The sequence below is a fragment of the Rhinopithecus roxellana genome, chromosome 15 (assembly GCF_007565055.1).
Source record: "Rhinopithecus roxellana isolate Shanxi Qingling chromosome 15, ASM756505v1, whole genome shotgun sequence".
Lineage (NCBI taxonomy): Eukaryota > Metazoa > Chordata > Mammalia > Primates > Cercopithecidae > Rhinopithecus > Rhinopithecus roxellana.
In genome coordinates this window covers 13,830,180-13,857,112 of record NC_044563.1, presented here as the reverse complement: position 1 = coordinate 13,857,112, position 26,933 = coordinate 13,830,180, and the positions used below count along the sequence as shown (strand labels likewise).

At 50.2% G+C, this 26,933-nt stretch overlaps 2 protein-coding genes across 2 annotated transcripts; one reads left to right on the top strand and one right to left on the bottom strand.

Annotated features, from left to right (window-relative positions):
* Positions 1-215: 215 nt before the first annotated feature.
* On the bottom strand, positions 216-12,690 carry CCS (copper chaperone for superoxide dismutase). The gene is made up of 8 exons (XM_010366407.2): positions 12,544-12,690; positions 12,125-12,197; positions 6,927-7,064; positions 6,544-6,721; positions 5,656-5,716; positions 817-894; positions 641-744; positions 216-531 (listed from the first exon to the last, which is right to left on the bottom strand). Exons 1-8 carry the CDS (start codon positions 12,580-12,582, stop codon positions 378-380), a joined length of 825 nt encoding a protein of 274 aa, XP_010364709.1. The 5' UTR covers positions 12,583-12,690; the 3' UTR covers positions 216-377.
* Positions 12,691-12,766: 76 nt separating this feature from the next.
* On the top strand, positions 12,767-15,637 carry CCDC87 (coiled-coil domain containing 87). Its single transcript, XM_010366408.1, has one exon. It carries the CDS (start codon positions 12,831-12,833, stop codon positions 15,351-15,353), a length of 2,523 nt encoding a protein of 840 aa, XP_010364710.1. The 5' UTR covers positions 12,767-12,830; the 3' UTR covers positions 15,354-15,637.
* The last annotated feature ends 11,296 nt before the right edge of the window (positions 15,638-26,933 follow it).

Here is a 26,933-nt window from a genome sequence, read left to right as displayed (position 1 = left end):
AGTGAGGGGAGGGGACAGGCCACAAACAGAAATTTGACTGTGGTGGCTCTTCATTATGGCTCCAAGGAGGAAGATGGGGACTTCAGTGTGTGTGTGGGTTTCAATTCAGGTTTCTTTAGCTCCAATGCTAAGGGGTGGCCCTGATACAAAGGGCAGAGGCAGAGCTATGTTCACCAAGCCCATAAGGGGCACAGAGACAAGCACAAAACACCAAATCCCAAATGAAAATAAAACTCATTTGCCAAGGGAACACCGCAGCAGCTCCTGCCCTGTACTGAGCTCTCCAAAGACTGGGCAGGCAAGGTCCCTCTGGCCCCCTCTGGAAGAGGAAAGTGCTCGCCCCGGAGGACAGCAACAGAGCCAAGGTAAGGTCCTGCTCAAAGGTGGGCAGGGGGCTGGGCTGACTCCTTTCGGCCCTTGCCAGCGATGGGCCGGCCTCGCTCCTCCCAGATAGTGAGGCCATCGCAAGAGCAGATCTGCTTGGGGTTCTGGAAGAGGCCAGCGGAACTCGCGATGATGCCGCAGGCCAACCTGCAGAAGAATGTGTGGTCAGGGTGGGTGCTTGTTTAGGTCCCCACCCCTGGGTTCCTCATGCACCATCCGCAGAGCACAGCCTCCTGCAGGGGCCCACACCACTCACCTCTGCCCAGAGTTCCCTGTGATCTTGGATAAGGGATGGCCTCCCCGGCCCAGGTCATCTTCTCCCTCATCAATAATCAGGCTGCGGCCAATCACATCCCACACCTTTGAGGAGAGACGACAGCCTCAGACGATGGACCCTGTTAGGAAGGGTGCCCGCCTTCTTTTCCACCTTACCTTCAGCTTCTCATCCTCCATTCTGAAGATGGCGCAGCCGTCAGCATCAGCATGGACGTTGCCCAGGTCTCCGCGGTGCTGGAATGAGACCCAGTGTGTGTACAGGGGATGTGTGCCACATGGTGCCAATCTGCTATCTTCTGACTTCCTGATTCCGATGCCTCTTACTGCTTCCCCAAAGTACCCATTTCCTGCTATGGGTACCAGTCTGGTAGGATCTGAGCTCCCCAAGGACTGGGCAGGCAAGGTCCTCTTGGCCCTCTCTGGAAGTGGAAAGTGGTCCAGGAAGTCCTGCACCATCTGAACACTCCCTCCCTGGAGCTGAAATCCTGGGCAGGATGACAGTGGGCTGAAAAGAGCCGGTAGAAGTTTCCCCTGCCTGTGCAGTCATTCCTGTTAGACCAGACTGTTTTTCCAGTGAGGCCATTGCCCAGTACTGCTTCTCAGCCTCCAGTTAGCCCAGTTCTGCAGCCTCCTGATGGCTCTGTGAGCCCTTGGCTGTCTTCAATTCCCATAGGCTTAAGTTGGCCAAGCTTGGCTTCCCTGACCATCATAGGCAGCCAATGTCATTTCCCTGACTCCCAGATTCCAGGAACAGAAGGAAACGCAAGGGGCAAAGAGCCTGTCCCAGCCCCTAGAAGCTGGCTCTGCCCTCCTTCTGCTTTGAAGGTAAGAAAAAATGCCATAACACACCCATGAGCACCTCCTAGGTCAGACACACTGTACCAGGCATGGCGGGCAGTATGCAGGTCACCATCCTCCAGGAACTCAGAACATGGTGGGGACCCAGACACAGAACAGATTAGGGGTCATGACACACAGGGTGAATACAACAGTTGGTGTGTTTTGGGGTGACAAGGCCTTACTAGTGAGCCTCAGAAACCCACATCTGTGCAAATAAATTGTCCCCAACCTGACATTTTGGGCAGAAACAAGTGCCTGTGCCAGTGCGGGTGGGCTCCCATGACCTTGCTGCTGAGTAACCAGGCATCTCACTGTGCCACCAACTGATGGGCAGGAAGAAGCGCCAGTTCTGCTTTATCTCATTTTCCAGAGGGACATCTGCTGCTTGCACCTGGCACTTTTCGTTATGCCCTGCGCTGGGGACTTGAATAGCAGAAAGATCAAGGAGGGGGAGGTGATACAGAGCCCTGAAGAGTGGTTTTTTTTTTTTTTTGCTTGTTTGTTTGTTTTTGTTTTGTTTTGCTATGAAGTCTAACTGTGACGCCCAGGTTGGAATACAACAGTGTGATCTCGGCTCATAGCAATCTGTGCTTCCCGGGTTCAAGCAATTCTCCTGCCTCAGCCTCCCGAGTAACTGGGATTACAGGCATGCACCACTAGGCCTGGCTGGTTTGTGTATGTCTTTTAATTAATTAATTAATTAATTTTTTGAGACAAAGTCTGGCTGTATTGTCCAGGCTGGAGTGCAGTGGTACAATCTGGGCTCACTGCAACCTTCTACCTCCCAGGTTCAAGTGATTCTCCTGTCTCAGCCTCCCGAGTAGGTGAGACTACAGATGCACGCCACCATGCCTGGCTAATTTTGTTTTGTTTTGTTTTTGTTTCTTTTTCTTTTGAGATGGAGTCTCACTCTGTCACCCAGGCTGGACTGCAGTGGTGTGACCTTGGCTCACTGCAAGCTCTGCCTCCCGGGTTCACGCCATTCTCCTGCCTCAGCCTCCCGAGTAGCTGGGACTACAGGTGCACGCCACCACGCCCAGCTAATTTTTTGTATTTTTAGTAGAGACAGGGTTTCACTGTGTTAACCAGGATGGTCTCGATCTCGTGACCTCGTGATCTGCCCGCCTCAGCTTCCCAAAGTGCTGGGATTACAGGCGTAAGCCACCATGCCAGGCTCAGCTTTTGTATTTTTAATAGAGACAGAGTTTCACCATGTTGGTCAGGCTGGTCTCAAACTCCTGACCTCAAGTAACCCATCCGCCTCAGCCTCCCAAAGTTCTGGGATTGCAGGCATGAGCCACTGTGCCCAGCTTGAGGAGCAGCCTCAAGGCAGGGGGCAGCCTGGACAGCATGGCTGGAGGCATGACCCAGCAGGAGGAGTTCAGGGAAAGGCAGCCTTTCCAGGCTGTTTCCTCAGCACACAGGCAGGGGCAACAGGCCGGGGGAGTGGGGCATTGAATGTCCACACCAAGAAGCTAGGCCCAGCTTGTACTCTCAGGCACTGGGAGCCAAGACAAGTTTCAGGCAGGGGCATGGCCTGGTTACTCCAGGCTTCAGAACAATCCTACTAGTGCAGTCTATGAAAAGTAAGGACTAGAGCAGGTGAGAACAGAAGGGAGCTTAGAGATCAGTTAGGAGATGTGCAAGGGACAACCAGGCTGGGATGCAAATTCCTACATGAAATTCTCTTCCATCTGGGAAAAGCAGATGCTAAAACCCAACAGCAACTTGCCAGTCACTGTGGCCTTGGCTGCTCAACTCCTGCTCAGTTCTTCCTTGTCTAAGTTAAGGGGTTGGGTGAGGTATAGCTTCTGATGCCAGCTCCTTCTGATTCCCTGCCCCACCTGGGGCCCAGGAAGAAAACACAGGTCACAAGGCAGTCTCCTGCCCTTCAGAAACACTCCCTGCCATTCTATGCCTCCAGGGCTTTGCACCTCCCTTGGGCGTGGGCTGGACCTAGTGTCACTTCTAAGATTAGGTTACAAAAGAATGTGGCTTGAGTCTTGGACGCCCTCTCCCAATCTCAATCTCTCTCCCGCTCATTCACTCTGAGGGAAGCCAACTGCCGTGTTATGAGCTGCCCTAGGGAGAGACCCACGTGGCAAAGAACTGATGTCTCTGGCCAACAGCCAGAGGACCTGGGGCCTGCCAACAGCAACATGAGCAAACCTGGAAGCAGATTCTCCCCACGTGGGGCCCTAAGATGACTGCAGCCCCGAGAGAGACCCTGAGCTGCAGGCACCCAGCTAAGTCACACACAAATTCCTGCCCCAGAGACAGTATATGTTTGTTGTTTTAAACTCCTAACTTTGGAGTCATTTGATTTGCAGCAACAGCAGCAGATTACTAATCACTGAGCATAAGCATGGCACTGTGCAATGGACTCTATAGAAATGCCTCTCCAATTTCCCAGAACAGGGAGTAAAAACTTTTGACCATTAGAAATGTGACAGAGTGGTCGGGCACAGTGGCTCACGCCTATAATCCCAGCACTTTGGGAGGCCAAGGCAGGCAGATTACTTGAGGTTGCGAGTTCAAGTCCAGCCTGGCCAACATGGCCAAACCTCATTTCTACTAAAAATACAAAAAAGAAAAAGAAAAAAAAAAGAAATGTGACAGAGGCCAGGCACGCTAGCTCATGCTCATAATCCTAACACTGGGAGGCTGAGGAGGGAGGACTGCTTGAGCCCAGCAGTTTGAGACCAGCCTGAGGAATATAGTAACACCCTATTTTTTTTTTGAGATGGAGTCTTGCTCTGTCACCCAGGCTGGAGTGCAGTGGCACCATCTCAGCTCACTGCAAGCTCCGCCTCCCGGGTTCACGCCATTCTCCTGCCTCAGCCTCCCGAGCAGCTGGGACTATAGGTGCCCACCACTACACCCGACTAATTTTTTGTATTTTTTAGTAGAGACGGGGTTTCACTGAGTAATACCCTATTTCTACAAAAAAAAAAAAAAAAAATTAGCTGGGTATGGTGGTACATGCTTGTGGTCCCAGCTATCAGGTGAGGTGGGAGGACTGCTTAAGCCCACGAGTTCAAGGCTGTAGTGAGCCATGATCGCACCACTGCACTCCAGCATGGGCAACAGAGTGAGATCCTATCTCAAAAAAGAAAAGAAAGAAAAGAAAAAAAAAAAGGAAATAAAGAAGGAAAAGGAAAATAAACAGAAGAAAAGCAAAGCATGATAGGTAACAGAGCTGTGAAAAGTCCAAAAATCAGTTACATGCATTAAGAAGCACATAGCATGGTTTCATTTGCTTTATGGCATAAGGTTGCAAACCCATCAAGATAGAAAATGGCACAGTCAGAGCCGGGCACAGTGGCTCACACCTGTAATTCCAGCACTTTGGGAGGCTGAGGTGGGCGGATCACTTGAGGTCAGGAGTTTGAGACTGCCTGACCAACCTGGTGAAACCCCATCTCTACTAAAAATACAAAAATTAGCCGGGTGTGGTGGTGTGTACCTAGAGTACCAGTTACTAGGGAGGCTGAGGCAGTAGAATTGTTTGAACTTGGGAGGCGGAGGTTGCAGTGAGCTGGGACCATGCCATTGCACTCTGGCTTGGGCAATAAGAACAAAACTCCATCTCAAAAAATAAAATAAAAAAATCAAATGATTGAGTAACTAACAATACAACTAGTACTCAGATAAGGCAAAAAATCATTAAGGCAACACGCAATTCCCTGAAGATTGGGAAATGATTCTCTGCTGAAAAATGAAACTCCAGGACCAGGGGTGTTAGGGAGCACCGGGGACAGCCCTTTCAGTTTAGGTAAAACCCTCAACTTCCATATTTCACTTCCTCCCACTGCCCCTGCCCCTCAGGCAGATGAATGATTCACTCTGGGCTCCAGGGCCTCTTGCAGGCTCCTGCAACGATTATCTCACTACCTGGAAGCCATGGAATTCAGTGATCCCCTGCCAGAGACTGTGAGCTCCTTGGGTCAGGCACTGGGGCTGTAATCTATTGTATCCCCTGGTCTTTGATCACAGAAAGTGTCAACAAATGTTTCCAAACTCAGCAAAACAAAGTGAGAGGAAAAGACTCCACTAAAAAGGAATCACACTGTTAAGATCCCAAGAGTTGCCTGCCCTGCCTCTGAGACTTTAGGTTCTCTCTCAGCTCAAGCCCAAAACCAGACAGACACTTACCCGGTCAGAGTCCTGGGGGCCCCCATGAGATGCTCCATCAGGGTTAAAGTGGTCCCCACAGCTAAGAAAGAAAGGAAACAGGTGGGCAGGAAAGCAGCTCACAGAGCAGGTGCTCTACCCTCTCACCTATCTATATTTGCTTCATTCATTCATTCAACAAACAGGCCTACTCTGTGCTAGGCTTTGGGTAGAGGGCACCGAGAAGAATCAGACATGGGTCCTGTCCTCAATAAGCTTCTGGCTCAGGGGAGTCACAGATGAGTAAACAACTAGTTATATCACAGCATAACTAGCACCATGGCATGGGGACCCTTCCTTTCCTGTGTCCAGAAGTCCCCTTCCATCTCAGAGGCAGTAAGGTGGTTACAAGCAGGACCTTCAACATCAAATTTTTTTTTTTCTTGAGACAGTGTTTTGCCCTGTCGCCCCTGAGCTGGAGAACAGTGGTACAATCTCAGCTCACCACAACCTCCACCTCCTGAGTTCAAGTGATTCTCCTGCTTCAGCCTCCCAAGTAGCTGGGATTACAGGCACGTGCCACTGCGCTCGGCTAATTTTTTTTGTATTTTTAGTAGAGATGGGGTTTCACCATGTTGGCCAGGCTGGTCTTGAACTCCTGACCTCAGGTGATCCGCCCACCTCGGCCTCCCAAAGTTCTAGGATTACAGGTGTCAGCTACTGTGCCCAGCCAAAGTCAGATCTTGACTCAAATCCCAACTCTACCTTTTACCTGCTCTGGACCTTTGGCAAGTCATTTAACCTCCGTGAGCCTCAGTTTCCTCATCTGGAGGTTGTGCCTGTGTGTATGTGCCTCACAGAGTATTGGTGAGGGGCAAGTGTGAAAATGTGTAGCTGAGGATGCTACTGGGGAGACTTCGGACAACTCACCTGTTGCAGTTGTTTGTGAGGTCCCCATACTGATGGACATGGAGTCCATGCAACCCAGGCTCCAGGCCATCAATAGTTCCCTCGATGAGGCAGCGCTCAGGGCTCAGCTGTAGGAAGCGCACCACCCCCTGCACGGTGCCAGGCCCCCCAAGGATGGCCACTGCTGCCCCCAGATTCTCTGCAAGGTATTAGATAGTTGGGTTGGCTTGCCACCTCACCCAGCACACCTCTTTAGCAGCTCGGAAAGGGCAGGGAGTCTCACATAATTTTCACACCTTCCTCAAAGCCACGCCAACCCAGAGCCCAAGAATCCTATGGTTAGATTTGTACCAGCTCTGAGCCACCTCCCTCCCAGAGGGGCCAAGGCCATAATGGTCACTCACGCAACTGGTCGCTGCCCATGCCCTTGAGTACTGCCTGCCGCCCTGTGCCTTCCAGGAGAGCCTGCACCTCCTGGCTGGGCAGAGTGGTGTGTACCAAGACCATCTGATTCTCCAAGTGCACCTCCAAATCCTGGACACCTGGCAAGAGAGAGAGGGAAGAGGGCAACAGAGGCTGGCACCCAGTGCTGGCAGCAGGAAACAGAGAAACAGACAGCAATTCTCCAGCCCCATTTCCACCAAACTTCCCATGGCCAGAGGCAAGCTACTTTGTAACTGTGTAACCCTGAGTAAGCCTCCTCACTTCTGAGTCTGTTTCTTTTCATACAAATTGGGATAATGCCACCTTGCCCCCAGGATTTATGTGAGTCCTAATACTCATCAGGCATTATTTATAACTTTGGAAATATACATAATTCTTTTTAAAGCGGTATTTTTTTCTTTTTTAAAGTGGGCTATCCATAGCAGCATTATTCACAATAGCCAAAAGATAAAAATAACCCAAATGTCCATCAACTAAGGAACAGATAAAATGTAGTATCCATACAATGAAATACTATTCAGGAACGAAGTGCTGATGCATGCTACAACATGGACGGACCTTGAAACATTATGCTATGTGAAAGCCAGTCACAAAGCCACATATATTATATAATGCCATGTACATGAGATGTCTAGAATAGGCAAATCCACAGAGACAGAAAATATCTTTCCCGTAGGAGATAGCTTAAATTTCTTTTTTTTGTTTTTTAGACAGAGTCTCACTCTGTTGCTCAGACTGTAGTGCAGTGGCAGGATCTTGGCTCACTGCAACCTCCTCCTGCCAGATTCAAGCAATTCTCGTCTCAGCCTCCCAAGTAGCTGGGATTACAAGCATGCACCACCATGCCCGGCTAATTATTGTATTTTTAATAGAGATGGGGTTTCACCATGTTGGCCAGGATGGTCTCGAACCCCTGGCCTCAGGTGATCCACCCACCTCGGCCTCCCAAAGTGCTAGGATTACAGTCATGAGCCACCGCGCCAATGCACTCCAGCCTGCGTGACAGAGCAAGACTCCATCATGGAAAAACAACAACAACAACAGAAAGGGAACAAAATAGGCCGGGGGCGGTGGCTTACGCCTGTAATCCCAGCACTTTGGGAGGGCGAGGCCTGTGGATCACCTGAGGTCAGGAGTTTGAGACCAACCTGGCCAACATGGTGAAACCCTGTCTCTACCAAAAATATAAAAATTTGCCAGACATGGGGGTGCGCACCTGTAGTCCCAGCTACTCGGGAGGCTAGGGCACAAGAATTGCTTGAACCCAGGAGGCAGAGGTTGCAGTAAGCCGAGATTGCACCACTGCACTCCAGCCTGGGTGAAAAAGTGAGACTCTGTCTCTGAAATAAAATAAAATAAGGCCGGGCGCGGTGGCTCAAGCCTGTAATCCCAGCACTTTGGGAGGCCGAGACAGGCGGATCACGAGGTCAGGAGTTCAAGACCATCCTGGCTAACACGGTGAAACCCCGTCTCTACTAAAAAATACAAAAGAAAAACTAGCCGGGTGAGGTGGCGGGCGCCTGTAGTCCCAGCTACTCGGGAGGCTGAGGCAGGAGAATGGCGTGAACCCGGGAGGCAGAGCTTGCAGTGAGCTGAGATCCGGCCACTGCACTCCAGCCTGGGCGACAGAGTGAGACACCGTCTCAAAATAAATAAATAAATAAATAAATAAATAAATAATAAATAAAATAAAAGGAAATCCTATATCCCTTAGCTATCACCCTCCTATTCTGCCACCCACCCCTGCCACCAATCTATTTTCTGTCTCTATTTTTTTTTTTTTTTTTTTTTAATATTTTTGAGATGGAGTCTCGCTCTGTCACCTAGGCTGGAGTGCAGTGGCACAATCTCAGCTCACTGAAACCTCCACCTCCCTGGTTTAAGTGATTCTCCTGCCTCAGCCTCTGGAGTAGCTGGTACTACAGGCATACACCACCACCACGTTCGGCTAATTTTTTTGTATTTTTTTTCTTTTAATAGACACGGGGTTTCACTATGTTGGCCAGGCAGCTCTTGAACTCCTAACCTCAGGTCATCTGCCTGCCTCAGTCTCCCAAAGTATTGAGATTACAGGGCATGAGCCATCAGGCCTGGCTCCGGCCTAGGATTTCTTTATGAAGTGATAAAAATGTAAAACTGACAGTGGAGAGATGGTTGCACAACTCTAAAAATACTACAAACAGATGAAGTGTATCCTTTAAATGGGTGATTTTTTTTTTTTTTTTTTTTTTTGAGACAGAGTCTCGCTCTGTCACCCAGGCTGGAGCGTAATGGCACAATCTCGGCTCACTGCAATCTCCACCTCCTGGGTTCAGGCAATACTTCTGTCTCAGCCTCCAAAATAGCTGGCACTACAGACATGCGCCACCACATCCGGCTAATTTTTTGTATTTTTAGTAGAGACGAGCTTTCACCATGTTACCCAGAGGCTGGTCCCGAACTCCTGAGCACAAGTGATCCACCCACCTTGGCCTCCCAAATTGTTGGGACTACAGGTATGAGCCACTGCGCCTGGCCTAAATGGGTGATTTTTATAATACATGAATGATATATTTTTTTATTTTCGAGATGGAGCCTTGCTTTGTCACCTAGGCTGGAGCACAGTGGCACGATCTTGGCTCACTGCAACCTCTGCCTCCTGGGTTCAAGCAATTCTCCTGCCTTAGCTTCTCATGTAGGTAGGACTACTGACATGCACCCCCATGTCTGACTAATTTTTCTGAGTATTTTTAGTAGAGACAGGGTTTCACCAGGTTGACCAGGCAGGTCTCGAAGTCAGTTGTCTGCCGGGTGTGCTGGCTCACACCTATAATCCCAGCACTTTGGGAGGTTGAGGCAGGATCACATGAGGCCAGGAGTTCGATACCAGCCTTGCCAACATGGCAAAACTCCATCTTTAGTAAAAGTACAAAAATTAGGCAGGCATGGTGGTGCACATCTGTAATCCCAACTACTCGGGAAGCTGAGGTGGGAAAATCGAATGAACCGTGAAGTGGAGGCTGCAGTGAGCTGAGACAGTGCCACTGCACTCCAGCCCAAGCAACAGAGCAGAACAAGACCCTGTCTCAAAAATATGTATGTATATGTATATATATATATATATCACACTGGCTTTTATGTGCAAAAGCTATTAGAGGGGGCAAGAAAAGCAATGGGGAACCCATCAAAGGATGAGGTTCTTACACAGGCTAGGGAAAGGCGGGGTGGACTGCAGCAGTGTGGAGGCCTAAGTATGTTTTGAACACACAGCAGATAAGATGTCCTGATGACAGGCTTCGGCATAGGAGAGTTCCCAGACCCAGGGGTCTCCAGAGAAGAGCTGATTCTCTGCTCCTGAAGTGGGAAGCTCCTTGTCACTATGCACCTCCTGAATTCTTGACTGAGTCTGAACCAAGAGGGAGGCTGGTTCCTTAGCTAAGCAGCCATTCAGTTTGCTCCTTAAGACTGGCAGACCTTGGAATGTGGCCAGGCCCACCCTTGGTTGGCTCAGAGCCCAATGAGGGAGAAAACAGAAGGCCACAGAGAACACCAGGGCAAGTGATAGAGATTCTAGGGGGTGAGCCTTGGGCTGGGTGCTCCTCCTGTTTACCTCTTAAGAAGGCCTTCCCCCAGGCCTCCTGAGATGGCAACTCTCTTTCTCTGTGTGTGTGCATTCTAGAAAACTACAACTTCCTTTCCGAGCCCCATGAGAAAGCCAAGCCGGACCAGAAAACACAGAGTCACCAGAAGTCTTTATCTGGTGCCTAAGAAACATGCTGAGGGCTGAAAACTGAGCCGGGTCCAAGAGAAAGGCCAACTGTCTGCTCTCCCGGCAAGCAAATGGAGGGCTCACTCACCACCCCAAAACACATAGTCTAAGCAAACCCAGCTTCAACATTGCCCCCTCCAGCCTCCTTCCCTCCAGATCACCACCTGTAAGGCCTTCCTCTCATAATCCCCTAGGATTTACTGGGCTGTTACTACATGCCAGACTTTTCTAAGTGCTTTTTTTATATTAACTCAGTTACTCTTCAGGACAATCCTCCAGAGTAGCTTCTATTATCATCCCCCATTTAACACGGAAGAAACAGAAACACGAAAAGTAACACGCATGAAGTCTTAGTGCCATTAAGTGGCAAAGAGGGGGTCTGAACTCTAGAGCTCACACCCCTAACCACTTTAAAAGTCCACCACTACCAGGGTCCCAGGTTCAGAAGCCATCTCATCTCATTCCCTCTCAGGATTGCTCTTCCCATGAAGCATTCTGTGAATGCCATCCAGGCAACGCTTGCATGCTCATTTCCACCTGAGTGTAGGGGATGTGCCTGATACCCATGTGAACTCTTCTCCCTAAAAAGCCCCAGTGTCTGGTCCATACCTACCAAATGACTTTTTTTTTTTTTTTTTTTTTTTTTTTTTTGAGACAGGGTCTCACTCTGTCACCCAGCCTGGAGTGCACTGGCGCAATCCAACTCACTGCAGCCTCCACCTCCTGGGCTCAAGTGATCCTCCTGCCTCGGCCTCCCCAGTGCTGGGACTACAGGTGTGCACCATGACGCCCAGCTAATTTTTGTATTTTTTATAGAGAAGAGTTTTCACCATGTTGCTCAGGCTGGTCTCAAACTCCTGGACTTGAGCAATCCACCCACTTCGGCGTCCCAAAGTGTTGGGATTACAGGTATGAGCCACTGAGCCTGGCCTGGATGAACACTTAACAGAATCAAAGGAAGCCAGTTCCCAGAGCCATGCTGGTGGCTCTACCTTTTCAGATCTTTCTAATTGTGCCAGGTCACCTCCAGACCAGCTGGCCTTTTAAGAACCAGAAGCTACTCAGGATGGTATAGGGCCAGCACTGCTGTTTGCTTTGTCAAGATTATGTTGTTTCCCAAGCAAAAACTGCCTGTTTTCCAAAGAACTCCTTCAGCCTAGCTCCTCAGTCTCTGGGGCACGTGAGGTTCAGCACAGCAAGACAAGCAGTTAGAACCTGTCAGGGCAAGCTGGACAGCTGTACTCTAGGCTCTGCCTCCAGGATCTGTGTGTAACTCTGAGAACATTCCTTCCACTCTCTGGGGTTCAGTTTCTGCATCTGTAAAATGGGAGTAGGGTTCGTCTAATAGATTCGCCTGGTCTCTCCCAGAGGCCTCTGGACTGTCTGCAGAAAAGTTTACCCTGTTCTTACCTGCCACCCCTTGCAGGGACTTGCGCACCGCGTCCACACAGCTCTGACAGGTCATCTGCACCGCGAACTCCAACTGCAAGGGCGGCAGGGACCGAACGATGATCGCTGGGGAAGTGCGTTGGTATGACTTTGTTTCACCACCTACCTACCCTATGACCACCCCAAGGGTCTGGGAACAAGCCCCAACGTAACCCCTCTTCAAGCACCTTCTTTATGATCACTCATGACCATTCCAGGGCCATGGGAGTCACCCCCCAACACTCATGCAGGGCCCCTGCTACCCTCGCATGCTAGTTTCATCCCGTGGCCCCAGGCCCCAACCCAAGTGCTCACTCCTTCCCCTCTTCCCAAGGTAACGATCACTCCAGGGGCCGAGGCTCTCTGCCCAGCGAGGCTCCACACGAAGCCTCAACCCTCACCGTGCAGAGAGTCCCCTGGTTCCCCGAGTCCGAAGCCATTCTGGACCCAGTCACCCGCCCGAAACGCGGAACTCTTCGGACGCAGGAGAGCCAACCAGCGCAGCGTCGCCTGGCTGAGCCTCAAAAGACACCCCTAACTCCGCCTCCTAGTGCGTGCGCACGCAAGGCCCTGCCCAGTCAGCCGCCGGGTGGCGGCCGCGCAGGCGCACTCGGGCCCTCGGGCTCCCGGTTGCCTTAGTAACCACTCGGCTTTCTGTTAGCGGACGGTGGCAGCCGCAGGCCCTAAGATGGAGCCTCCGAAGCACGAACCTGAGCTCCAGTGGTTTTACCACCGGTTGCTGCGTCCGCTGTCGCTCTTCCCCACTAGGGCGACGTCCCCAGAGCCTCAGAAGCGCCCCACGCAGGAGGGCCGGATTCTACAGTCCTTCCCTCTCGCGAAGCTGACGGTGGCGTCGTTGTGCAGCCAGGTGGCCAAGCTGCTTTCCAGCAGCGGGATGGCAGCGCGAGTGCCTCCTGAGGCTCGACTACGTCTCATCAAGGTCATCCTGGACGAGCTGAAGTGCAGTTGGCGGGAGCCGCCCGCCGAACTCAGTCTGAGCCACAAAAACAACCACAAGCTGCGGAAGCGGCTCGAGGCCTACGTGCTGCTGAGCAGTGAGCAGCTCTTCTTGCGCTACTTGCACCTGTTGGTGACCATGTCGACCCCCAGAGGGGTCTTCACTGAATCAGCCACGCTCACCCGATTGGCCGCCAGCCTTGCCAGGGACTGCACACTCTTCCTCACTAGTCCCGACGTCTACCGTGGCCTGCTCACCGACTTCCAGGCCCTGCTGAGGGCAGAGCAGACCTCTGGAGGTGTGGACAAGCTGCGCCCTGTCTGCCCCTCTGGGACATTCAAGTTGTGCCCTATCCCCTGGCCTCACAGCACTGGCTTCGCCCAAGTGCAGTGCTCTGACCTCAACCTGAACTACCTCATCCAACTCAGCCGTCCACCAGAGTTTCTCAATGAGCCAGGAAAGATGGATCCAGTGAAGGAATTGAAGTCCATCCCTCGGTTGAAGAGGAAAAAGCCTCTCCACTGGCCACCCTCCATAGGAAAGAGAGAAATCGACATCAGTTCCTCACAGATGGTGTCGCTGCGCAGCTATCCTGTGGCCCCCACCAGCAGGGCTTCCCCCTTGCCTTTCTACTCTGAGCTCCGGAGAGGCCAATCCATGCCCTCCCTGCGTGAGGGCTGGAGGCTAGCAGATGAGTTGGGCCTTCCTCCACTCTCATCTCGCCCCTTAACCCCGCTGGTCTTGGCTAGAGAGAGCAAACCAGAGCTGACTGGGCACATCGTGGCTGAGGATCTGAAGCAGTTGATAAAGAAGATGAAGTTGGAGGGGACTCGCTACCCACCACTGGACTCAGGCCTGCCTCCTCTCCTTGGAGTTGTGACCCGTCACCCAGCTGCAGGGCATCGCCTGGAGGAGCTGGAGAAGATGTTGAGGAACCTCCAGGAGGAAGAAACCTCTGGGCAGTGGGACCCCCAGCCCCCCAAATACTTTCCACTTCACCCACAGCCAGTGACCATTACTTTGAAGCTTAGAAATGAGGTCGTGGTCCAGGCGGCTGCCGTACGGGTCTCTGATAGAAACTTCTTAGACTCTTTCCACATTGAGGGGGCCGGAGCCTTGTATAACCATCTGGCTGGTGAACTGGATCCCAAAGCCATTGAAAAAATGGATATTGATAACTTTGTTGGCAGTACTACCAGGGAGGTCTACAAGGAGTTGATGAGCCATGTCTCTTCTGACCACTTACATTTCGATCAAGGGCCCCTAGTTGAGCCTGCAGCAGATAAAGACTGGTCGACCTTCCTGTCCTCAGCCTTTCTACGTCAAGAAAAACAGTCTCAAATTATCAACCCTGAGCTGGTTGGACTTTACTCCCAGAGAGCAAACACTTTACAGTCCAATACTGAGATGATGCCCTCCCTCCCATCACCCCAAGCTACCAAAAGCTGGGAGAAGTGGTCAAACAAGGCCTCCTTGATGAACTCGTGGAAAACCACCTTGTCTGTGGATGACTACTTCAAGTACCTCACCAACCATGAAACAGATTTCCTTCATGTCATCTTTCAAATGCATGAAGAAGAGGTTCCTGTGGAGATTGTGGCTCCTGTCAGAGAGTCCCTGGAGATTCAGCACCCTCCCCCATTGCTGGAAGATGAAGAACCAGACTTTGTGCCAGGAGAGTGGGATTGGAACACCGTGCTAGAGCACAGGCTAGGAGCTGGGAAGACCGCCCACCTGGGAGAATCTCACAAAATCCTGAGCCTGCAGAAGCGTCTGGAACAACTGTGGTCTGTGCTTGAGGTCCCCAACAAGGACCAGGTGGACATGGTCATTAAATACAGTTCCAAAGCCCGCCTGAGACAGCTGCCTTCATTGGTGAATGCCTGGGAGCGAGCTCTGAAGCCCATCCAGCTGCGGGAGGCATTGCTGGCGAGACTAGAGTGGTTTGAGGGACAAGCTTCCAACCCCAACCGCTTCTTCAAAAAGACCAACTTGAGCTCCAGTCACTTCCTGGAGGAGGATCAGATCCGAAGCCATCTCCACAGGAAGCTCAACTTAATGGAGTCTTCTTTGGCTTCTCTCCTGGAGGAGATTGAGTTAATCTTTGGCGAGCCAGTGATCTTCAAGGGGCGGCGCTACCTGGACAAGATGAAGAGTGACAAAGTGGAGATGCTCTATTGGCTGCAACAGCAGCGGCGGGTTCGCCACCTGGTCTCAGCCCTGAAGGATCCCCATCAGTCAGCCAGCCTTTAGTAGCTCCTGGGAATACCCCTATTATGCCTTGACCAGGCCTAGTGCCCTCAAATGCCTCCCTCACCCCCAAATGGCCAGCAGCTCATCTAGACCTCTTTACTGCTTTGGAAGAAGAAATATTTGTCTATATCTGGGAGCAGAGGGGGTTCAGGAACATTATGCTTCCAACTATGAAGGGATTTAGACTAAAACTATTGTTTTCTTAGTGAAATTCTCATAAAAGAATCCCCAAGCCTAGTAGTCCCATTATGTCAAGCCTTGCACAATACAACCCAAATCTCCTAGATCAAAAGAACTGAGACCTTGGAGTTTATTGTAGTGGGAAAGGTCAGACAGAGGCAAAGTTGATCTTTGGAACAACTCATTTTAGCATTCCTGTCACACTACATTAAATTGTCACCTCTTTTAGTTCTCAAACACTATTAGGAAGACTAAAATTAATTAAATTTTTACCGATTACATGCACATGGTACAAAATATACCAGGATGTGTACTGAAAAGTAAGCCTTCCCATACCCACCTCCAATATCTCAGTTTCCTGCCGTGGGGACAAGTGTTAACAATTTTTTAATTTTTTTTTTTTTTTTTTTTTTTGAGACAGTCTCACTCTGTTGCCCAGGCTGGAGTGCAGTGGTGTGATCTCGGCTCACTGCAACCTCTGCCTCCCTGGTTCAAGCGATTCTCCCGCCTCAGCCTCCTGAGTAGCTGGGACTACAGCCACCTGCCACCACACCTGGCTTTTTTTTTTGTATTTTTAGTATAGAGGGGGTTTCACCATGTTGGCCAGGCTGGTCTCAAACTCCTGAGCTCAGGCGATCCACCTGCTTTAGCGTCCCAAAGTGCTGGGATTACAGGAGTGAGCCACAGCACCTGGATTTTTTTTTTTTTTTTTTTCCAATTTTAGAGACGGGGTCTTGCTCTGTTGCCCAAGCTGGAGTGCAGTGGCCTGATCATAGCTCACTGCAGCTTGAACTCTTGGGCTCAAGCAATCCTCCTGCCTCAGCCTCCTGAGTAGCTGGGACTACAGCTGCTTACCACCGCACCTGGCTAATTTTTTTCGTTTCTTTAAAAATATATAGATATTTTTGAGCTAGGGTCTTGCTCTGTTGTCCAGGCTGGAGTGCAACCTTGGGTGGGAGATTTCATTTCCTTTTCATTCATTCATTCATCCATCATATATTTGATGTACATTGTCTATGGGTGTGGCACTGTGCTGGGCACTGAAGAAGCAGCAATCAGGAAATTAGGAGTAGATTCAGACAGAGCCAATAAACACATAACAGTGGAAATAATGGGGGAAAGAGGCATGGGGAGGCCTGTGGATTACCCATGACCTGCAGCCTCAGAGACATTCCCTTCCTCCCATGAGATTCTCGGCTGAGTATAGATTCTACCTGAGCCTACCCAAGCTCTGTGATCTGGGCTTTGTGTTTGTCACCTCATTATAGTTTTATCCTATACCTACAAGACATCATGATGCTCACTTTACAGGTGAGAAATGCTCAGAGAAGCAGGGCAATTTATTCAAAATCTTTTAGAGACCAGGTCCCTTTCTGTCATCCAGGCTGGAGTGCAGTGGTGCAATCATGACTCTCTCTAGCCTGGAGCTCTTAAGCTCAAGCCATCCTCCCACTTTAGCCTCCCAAAGTGCTGGGATTACAGGTGTGAGCCACCACATCTGGCCTGCTCACGTCTTACAGTTAATAAGTGGTAGATCAAAATGTAAGACTTGTGCTTCTGTGGACACCATCAAGCAAGTGAAAGACACAGAATGGAAGAAAATATGTGTGATCATAAACCGGATGAGATCATATCTAGAATATATAAATCTTAACAATCAAGAAAGGCAAATAACTCAATTTTTACATTGGTGAAGGATTTGAATAGACATTTCTCCAAAGAAGATACACAAATGGCCAATAAACAAAAAGATGCTCAATATCATATTTACTAAAGGCATGCAAATCAACACCACAATAAGATACCACTACACACACACTAGGATAGCAACAGTAATAATAAAAAGGACAACATAGAGGCTGGGTGCGGTGGCTCACGCCTATAATCCCAGCCCTTTGGGAGGCTGAGGCTGGCAGATCACCTGAGGTCAGGAGTTTGAGACCAGCCTGATCCACATGGTGAAACCCCATCTCTACCAAAAATATATAAATTATCTGGGTGTGGTGGCGCATGCCTGTAGTCCCAGCTACTTAGAAGGCTAAGGCAGGAGGATCCCTTGAACCTGGGAGGCAGGGGTTGTAGTGAGCAGAGATCACACCACTGCACTCCAGCCTGGGCAACAGAGTGAGACTCCATCTCAAAAACAAAACAAAACAAAAAAACAAAACAAAAATCATGCTGAATGAAAGAAGCCAGACGCAAAAGATCGCATACTGGATGATTCCATTTATATGAAATATCCAGAATAGGCAAATTCATCGAAATAAAAATTAGATTAATGGTTACTAGGGGCCAGGCAAGGTTGGGGGAAATGAGTGACCGCTAACGGGTATGGGTTTATTTTAGGGGTGATTAAAATATTCTAAAATTGATTGTGGTGGCCGGGCACGCCTATAATCCTACCACTTTGTGAGGCTGAGGTGGGCGAATCGCTTGAGCTCAGGAGTTGAAGACCAGCCTGGGCATAAGCTGGGAGATTTAGGGGGTCTTTGTGGTCATTAATGAGAGGAGGTATGGGAGATCCCTGCTAGGCGCAGTGATTGGGCTGCTCAGCACATAGCAGTTGCCCAATTTGCTTTCTCTTTTTCTTTCCTCCCAGGCCAATGGTCTAGTCTCTTAGCTGAGTTCATGTTTAAAAGCTGACAGCAATTAGGAGTCTACAGGACAGAAGACTTTAATGGTGGGGGCACAGTGGGTCTGTGGGGCTCTATGAATAGGCAGTGAGCACAGGGCCATGGCAGAAGATGAGATGGAACCAATGTCAAAAAGGACCTCCTGGCCGGGCACGGTGGCTCACACATGTAATCCCAGCACTTTGTGAGGCTGAGGCCAGTGGATCACCAGAGGTCAGGAGTTCAAGACCAGCCTGGACAACATGGCAAAACCCCATCTCTACTAAAAATACAAAAATTAGCTGGGCATGGTGGCCTACACCTGTAATCCCAGCTACTTGAGAGGCTGAGGCAGGAGAATTGCTTGAACCCAGGAGGCAGAGGTTGCAGTGAGCCAAGATGGCACCACTGCACTTCAGTCTGGGCAACAGAGCAAGACTTTGTCTCAAAAAAAAAAAAAAAGGATCTCCCGGTGTCTTGTTCTCCCTTCTCTCTATGGTAGTAGAAAGACACAGGCTTTGGAGTCACCCTTTCTACTATTTATTTATTTATTTATGAGACAGAGTTTTGCTCTTGTTGCTCAGGCTGGAGTGCAATGGCGCAATCTTGGCTCACTGCAACCTCTGCCTCCCAGGTTCAAGCGATTCTCCTGCCTCAACCTCCTGAGTAGCTGGGATTACAAGCATGCGCCACCACGCCTGGCTAATTTTGTGTTTTTTTAGTAGAGACAGGGGTTTCTCCATGTTGATCAGGCTGGTCAGCAACTCTCGACTTCAGGTGATCTGCCCGCCTCAGCCTCCCAAAGTGCTGGGATTACAGATGTGAACCACCGCACCTGGTGAGTTTTTTTTTTTTTTTTTTTTTTTTGAGGCGGAGTCTCGCTCTGTCGCCCGGACTGGAGTGCAGTGGCCAGATCTCAGCTCACTGCAAGCTCCACCTCCTGGGTTTACGCCATTCTCCTGCCTCAGCCTCCCGAGTAGCTGGGACTACAGGCGCCGCCACCTCGCCCGGCTAGTTTTTGTATTTTTAGTAGAGACGGGGTTTCACCGTGTTAGCCAGGATGGTCTCGATCTCCTGACCTCGTGATCTGCCCGTCTCGGCCTCCCAAAGTGCTGGGATTACAGGCTTGAGCCACCGCGCCCGGCGAGATTTCTTTTTTAAAATCTTTTTCTTGTTTGTTTCTGAGACAGAGTTGCACTCTGTCAGCCAGGCTGGAGTGCAGTGGCACGATCTCGGCGCACTGCAGTCTCTACCTCCTGGGTTCAAGTGATTCTTGTGCTTCAGACCCCCCAGTAGCTGGGATTACAGGCATGTCCCACCATGCCTGACTAATTTTTGTATTATTAGTAGAAATCAGGTTTCACCATGTTGCCCAAACTGGTCTTGAACTCCTAAGCTCAAGTAATCCATCCGCCTCCCAAAAGTGCTGGGATTGCTGGCATGAACCATTGCACCCAGCCCTTGAGATTTTTTTGAATAATAATATAATTATTATTATTATTATATTATTATTATTATTATTTTGAAACAGAGTCTCGCTCTGTCGCCTAGGCTGGAGTGTAGTGGCATGATCTCGGTTAACTGCAAGCTCCGTCTCCCGGGTTCACGCCGTTCTCCTGCCTCAGCCTCACAAGTAGCTGGGACTACAGGTGCCTGCCACCACGCCGACTAATTTTTTGTATTTTTAGTAGAGACGGGGTTGGTCTCGATCTCCTCACCTCGTGATTCACCCGCCTCGGCCTCCCAGAGTGCTGGGATTACAGGCATGGGCCCCTCACACCCGGCCCAAGCAGATTTCTTGCAGCTGTTGCATCACAGGCTTCCGCACTTGTTCCCACCCCCACCCCACAGATGGCGGTGTTAGTCCAGACATGCGTCTAGTTTCATGTTTTAAATCAGTATACGTAAATCTGAACAAACCTCCAAATGACGATTTGCCAGCTGGTTAAGGCAGGGATTTAATTGTTAAGATGCATACCCTCCTAGGTCTGCAGGCCTCAGACCACCTAAGATGACCTTTTTAAATGAAAAGATAATTCCTGAGAAGGATTTAGCACTGAGCCCAAAGCAAGCACTGGCTGAATATTATTATGATTGTGGTTGAATATTTCCTCTGAGTTATGCAAAGGTGAGGTGAGTTAGAGGTCATTCTGGGATTAGGGTGTAACGGGAAGCTTTTGGAAAGCTCTAAAGTGCTATAGCCTGAGATCTTGGCAAAGAAAGTAGTGAGGAGAGGATGTGAATCTATTTGTGTATGCGGCCCTGGGGCTTTTAGGGGTGGGGGTGGAGGTGGGGAAAGTCAGTATCCTAATCTAACTCTTGACGTGATTCAGCAGAAAGATCTGGAGGTGGATCAGAGCTGCCCACGCAAGGCTGAGGGACAGCCCCTGAGATGAATTCAGTCCAGGAAAGAAGTCTGGTCTCAAAACAGGAGGCCCATGGCCGGGCGCCGTAGCTCACAACTGTAATCCCAGCACTTTGGGAGGCCGAGGCTGGCGGATCACAAGGTCAGGAGATCAACACCATCCTGGCTAACACAGTGAAGCACTGTCTCTACTAAAAATACAAAAAATTAGCCACACATGGTGGCATTCTCCTGTAGTCCCAGCTACTCGGGAGGCTGAGGCAGGAGAATCTCTTAAACCTGGGAGGCAGAGGTTGCCGTGAACCGAGATTGTGCCACTGCACTCCAGCCTGTGGCCCAGAATGTCCATCCTTCTATCCATTCGTATGCCCATCCATCCATACATTCTACAAATATTAGGGCAAACCAACTAAGGGCCAAGTCATGCCATTTTTTCACGCTTGTTGACCTTGGTCCCTCTTGGGAGCCCCAACCTTATCATACCTGATCAAATTCACCTTTATCCCATCTTAAGTAATAGGATATTGTAATTTTATTATTATTATTATTTTATTTTTATTTATTTATTTATTTTTTGAGGTGGAGTCTCGCTCTGTCCCCCAGACTGGAGTGCAGTGGCTCAATCTCGGCTCACTGCAAGCTCCGCCTCCCGGGTTCACGCCATTCTCCTGCCTCAGCCTCCTGAGTAGCTGGGACTACAGGCGCCCGCCACCTCGCCCGGCTAGTTTTTTGTATTTTTAGTAGAGACGGGGTTTCACCATGTTAGCCAGGATGGTCTCGATCTCCTGACCTCGTGATCCGCCCGTCTCGGCCTCCCAAAGTGCTGGGATTACAGGCTTGAGCCACCGCACCCGGCTATTATTTTTATTTTTGAGATGGAGTCTTGCTCTGTCGCCCAGCCTGGAGTGCAGTGGCATGATTTCAGCTCACTGCAACTTCTGTCTCCCGGCTTCAAGCAATTCTCCTGCCTCAGCCTCCCAAGTAGCCAGGATTACAGGCGCCCACCACCAAGCCCAGCTAATTTTTTGTATTTTTTTTTTTTTTTTTTTGAGACAGAGTCTCGCTCTGTTGCCCAGGCTGGAGTGCAGTGGCCGGATCTCAGCTCACTGCAAGCTCTGCCTCCCGGGTTTACGCCATTCTCCTGCCTCAGCCTCCCGAGTAGCTGGGACTACAGGCACCCGCCACCTCGCCTGGCTAGTTTTTTGTATTTTTTTAGTAGAGACGGGGTTTCACCGTATTCACCAGGATGGTCTCGATCTCCTGACCTCGTGATCCGCCCATCCCAGCTTCCCAAAGTGCTGGGATTAGAGGCTTGAGCCACCACATCCGGCCAATTTTTTGTATTTTTAATAGAGAAAGGTTTCACTATGTTGGCCAGGCTGGTCTCAAACTCCTGACCTCATGATCTGCCTGCCTCGGCCTCCCAAAGTGCTGGGATTTCAGGCATGAGTCATCACGCCTGGCAGTTGTTGTTGTTGTTGTTTTTGAGTCAGAATTTTGCTCTGTTGTTCAGGCTGGAGTGGAGTGGCAGGATCTCCCCTCACTACAACCTCTGCTTCCTGGGTTCAAGCAATTCTCCTGCCTCAGCCTCCCCAGTAGTTGGGATTACAGGTGTGCACCACCATGCCCAGTTAATTTTTGTATTTTTCGTAGGGATCGGGTTTCACCATGTTGGCCAGGCTGGTCTTGAACTCCTGACCTCAGGTGATCCACCTGCCTCGACCTCCCAAAGTGCTGGGATTACAGGCGTGAGCCACTGTGCCCGGACGGTTTATGTTTAAGGAGGTCCCTCCAGCTGTGGCCTGCAGAGGAGCTTATTGGAGGCAGGAGTGGATTCAGTCAGGCAAGCAATGGTGAGGGCTTGGTCATAAGGAGCGGCTGTGGGAATGGGGAGAAGTGGACAGATTCCACGGCACTTGGAGATGGGCTAGACGTGCGGCATGAAGGCAAGGGAAGAATCAATGACACTTCCAGTTCTCTGAACTGAAGAGCTGGGGGAATAGTGATGCCATATGCTGGGATGGGAGATTCCTGAGGACGGGTGAGGATGAAAACAATACGCAGCTCTGGCTAAGTTTGACATCCAGGCGTTGATGCTATGTAGGTGGTGTGAAGCCTAGGGCCCAGATCTCTCCATTTTAACATTTAGCGGCACGTAGGGGATGTAAATTAAGGCTGATTTTTATCCAGTGATGCCAAACTCCTTTCTGGCCCTGCCTCCCTGACTCACTGGTTGTGCCTCGGAGTGCAGTGGCTGCGTGGGAGGTGAGAACTCTGCAACTTCTTCCAGGGCTCTTGGAATGCACAGGACCGAGCCTCAACAGCGCCACCGTGTGTCGAAAGTCATGACCGCCGTGGACCACCGACTCCAGTTGCTCCGCCGGCACCCTCAGAAACCAGACCCCCGGCCGGGCGCGGTGGCTCAAGCCTGTAATCCCAGCACTTTGGGAGGTCGAGACGGGCGGATCACGAGGTCAGGAGATCGAGACCATCCTGGCTAACACGGTGAAACCCCCTCTCTACTAAAAAATACAAAAAACTAGCCGGGCGAGGTGGCGGTCACCTGTAGTCCCAGCTACTCGGGAGGCTGAGGCAGGAGAATGGCGTAAACCCGGGAGGCGGAGCTTGCAGTGAGCTGAGATCCGGCCACTGCACTCCAGCCTGGGTGACAGAGTGAGACTCCGTCTCAAAAAAAAAAAAAAAAAAAAAAAGATCAGAAGAGCCTGATCAGGCCAGGTGCTCTTCCTATTTCTACAAAAAGGTTCCAAAAACAAAGTAACTTGCTCATGGTCACATAGTCAATTCGAAGAGGCAGAACCATAGTTACAACCCAGGCTGGTCAGTCTGACTCCAAAGGCTGTGATTTTACCTTCTTTTTAAATGTTTTATTTAACAGAGATGCAGATTTCTCTGTGTTGCTTAGGTTGGACTTGTGGGCTCAAGCAATCCTCCTGCCTCAGTCTCCCAAGTAGCTGGGACTAGAGGCACCCACCGCCATGCCTGGCAACTTTGTTTTTTTCTTTTTTTTTTCTTTTTGGGACAAAGTCTTGCTCGGTCTCCCAGGCTGGAGTGCAGTGACACAGTCTTGGCCACTGCAACCTCTGCCTCCTGGGTTCAAGTGATTCTCCCGCCTTAGACTTCCGAGTAGCTGGGATTACAGGTGCCTACCACCACACCAGCTAATTTTTGTATTTTTAGTAGAGACGGGGTTTTGCGATGTTGGCCAAGCTTATCTTAAACTCCTGACCTCAAGTGATCCACTCACCTCAGCCTCCCAAAGTGCTGGGATTGCAGGTATGAGCCACCACTACAGCCTGCTGCAGACTTTTCAAACAGGTGTTCCTAAGCTTCCCCAGCATATTCTAAGCTCCTGATCTAGGCCTACCGAAACAGATGTGTAGATTATGCATTGTCAACTACTCCCTGGTGACTGGGTGACTGATTTATTCAGTCCATTGGGTGTACTTGGAGAAACAGTGCCCTGTCTGTCCTCTGGCTTTCAATGGCACGCTTCCATGCACTCAGGGGTCTGTAGAGGCCAGTTTGAGAAGCGAGTCTTTATAGGTCTTATAACTGGATATTCATCTAAGTTAGCCAGGGGCGCTGGCTCATGCCTGTAATCCCAAAACTTTGGGAGGCCAAGACGGGAGGATCACTTGAGGTCAGGAATTCAAGAACAGCCTAGCCAATATTGTGAAACCCCGTCTCTACTAAAAATACAAAAATTAGCTGAGTATGGTGGCACATGCCTGTAATCCTGGCTACTCAGGAGGCTGAGGCAGGAGAATCACTTAAACCTGGGAGGTGGAGGCTACAGTGAGCTGAGATGGTGCCACTGGACTCTAGCCGGGGCAACAGAGTGAGAGCCTGTCTCAAAAAAAAAAAAAAAAAAAAAAAAAAAAAGAACTGGATTCAAACTCTACTTCCAGCATTCACCAATTTCTGGACAAATTACTGAATCTCCTTTTGCTTTTATTTCCTCACGTGCATCACAACTATCTCACAGGGCTGTATGGGGTTACATGAGCTGATAACACACATGCCGAGGACTCTGAGTGCCTCACAGGTAGTGAGTGCACATAAAACATTAGCCATTATTATTGCTGCTGTTAATATTTGTGTGTACTAGGTACTCTTCTGGGGAATGCCTGTGGTAGACAGGCACTAAGACAGCTGCTGTGATTCGCACCTCCTAATATTCACACCCTGGTGTAATTCCCTCTCCTTAAGTGTGGGTGGGATGTGACTTGCATCTAACCAATAGGATAGAACAGAGGTGGTGGATCTATGTGATTACGTGGATGTGATTATGTTATATAAGATTGTGGGGCCAGGCGCGGTGGCTCATGCCTGTAATCCCAGCATTTTGGGAGATTGAGGTGGGCGGATCACGAGGTCAGAAGTTTGAGACCAGCCTGGCCAGCATGGTGAAACCCCATCTCTACTAAACATACAAAAAATTAGCCAGGCGTGGTGGAATGTGCCTATACTCCCAGCTACTTGGGAGGCTGAGGCAGGAGAATCGCTTGAACCCGGGAGGTGGAGGCTGCCGTTAGTGGAGATCACACCATTTTACTCCAGCCTGGGAGACAGAGGAAGACTCCATCTCGAAAAAAAAAAAAAAAAAGAGAAAAGATTGTGGTAGCCTCTCTCTCCCTTTCTGGCTTTCAGCAAGCAAGTGTCCTTGCTGGGGGGCTCACGTGTCAAGGAACTGAGGGCAGCCTTGCTTGCAAATGACTGAGGACCACAGTCTGGTAGCCACAGGGGCTGAATGCTACACATACTCTTTCCCCACCTGAGCCTCAGAGGAGACTGCAGGCCTGGCCAGCTCTGAGTGCTGCCCTGCAGAGGACCCAAGTAAGCCGACTCCTGACCCACTGAGACAGATGTAAGAAATTTTTTTTTTTTTTTTGAGGCAAGGTCTGGCTCTGTCCGCCAGGCTGGAGTACAGTGGTTCGATCTCAATCTCAGCTCACTGCAAGCTCTGTCTCCTGGGCTTGAGCCATCCTCCTACCTCAGCCTCCTGAGTAGCTGGGGCCACAGGCACATACCACCACACCTGGCTAATTTTTGCATTTTTTTGTAGAGATGGGGTTTCACTGTTGCCCAGGCTGGTCTTGAACTCATGAGCTCAAGCAATCCACCTACCTTGGCCTCCCAAAGTGCTGGGATTACAGGCATGAGCCACCGTGCCTGGCCATGCATTGTTTTAAGCCACTTATTTTGTGGGTAATAGTTTTTTTTGTTGTTGTTGTTGGTTGGTTCTTTTTTTTTTTTTTTTTTTTTTTTTTTTTTTACAGGATCTCACTCTATCTCCCAGGCTGGAGCTCAGCGGTGCAATCATGGCTTACTGCAGCCTCGACCTCACAGGCTCTAGTGATCCTCCTGCCTCAGTCTGCAGAGTAGCTGGGACTACAGGCACCCGCCACCACGCCTGGCTACTTTTTTGTATTTTTAGTAGAGACAGGGTTTCACCGTGTTAGCCAGGATGGTCTCGATCTCCTGACTTCGTGATCCACCTGCCCCAGCCTCCCAAAGTGCAGGGATTACAGGCGTGAGCCACCGCTCTGGGCCAACACCCAGCGAATGTTTGTATTTTGAATAGAGATGGGGTTTCAGTATGTTGGTCAGGCTAGTGGGTCTCCATTTTTTTTTTTTTTTTTTTTTTTTTTTTTGAGACGGAGTCTTGCTCTGCCGCCCAGGCTGGAGTACAGTACTGTGATCTCGGCTCACTGCAAGCTCCGCCTCTCGGGTTCACGCCATTCGCCTGCCTCAGTCTCCAGAGTAGCTGGGACTACAGGCGCCCACCACCATGCCCGGCTAATTTTTTGTATTTTTTAGTAGAGACAGGGTTTCACCGTGTTAGCCAGGATGGTTTCCAACTCCTGACCTCGTGATCTGCCCGCCTCCGCCTCCCAAAGTGCTGGAATTACAGGCGTGAGCCACCGCGCCCCGCTAATTTTGTATTTTTAGTAGAGACAAGGTTTCACCCTGTTGGCCAGGCTGATCTCGAACTCCTGACCTCAAGTGATTCCATGCCCAGCTGTGTCTCCATCTTATTTATTTATTTATGAGATGGAGTCTTGCTCTGTCGCCCAGGCTGGAGTGCAGTGGTGCGAACTTGGCTCACTGCAACCTCCGCCTCGAGGTTTCAAGTGATTCTCCCGCCTCAGCCTCCTGAGTAGCTGGGATTACAAGTGCCTGCCACCACACCCAGCTAATTTTTGTATTATTGAATAGAGATGGGGTTTAGTATGTTGGTCAGGCTGGTGGATCTCCATCTTTTCTTTTTTGTTTGTTTGTTTTTGAGACGGTGTCTCGCTGTTGGCCAGGTTGGAGTGCAGTGGCACGATCGCGGCTCACTGCAAGCCCCGCCTTCCGGGTTCATACCATTCTCCTGCCTCAGCCTCCCGAGTAGCTGGG

What these genes read in the sequence shown, in the direction of transcription:
- CCDC87 (XM_010366408.1), top strand. Translation starts at nt 12,831, where the DNA reads ATGGAGCCTCCGAAGCACGAACCTGAGCTCCAGTGGTTTTACCACCGG.
- CCS (XM_010366407.2), bottom strand. Translation starts at nt 12,582, where the DNA reads ATGGCTTCGGACTCGGGGAACCAGGGGACTCTCTGCACG. An exon ending in CTCACAAACAACTGCAACAG is followed by an intron (nt 5,717 to 6,543) that starts GTGAGTTGTCCG and finishes TTTCTTTCTTAG; the next exon opens with CTGTGGGGACCACTTTAACC. An exon ending in TGGAGGATGAGAAGCTGAAG is followed by an intron (nt 745 to 816) that starts GTAAGGTGGAAA and finishes CTCTCCTCAAAG; the next exon opens with GTGTGGGATGTGATTGGCCG.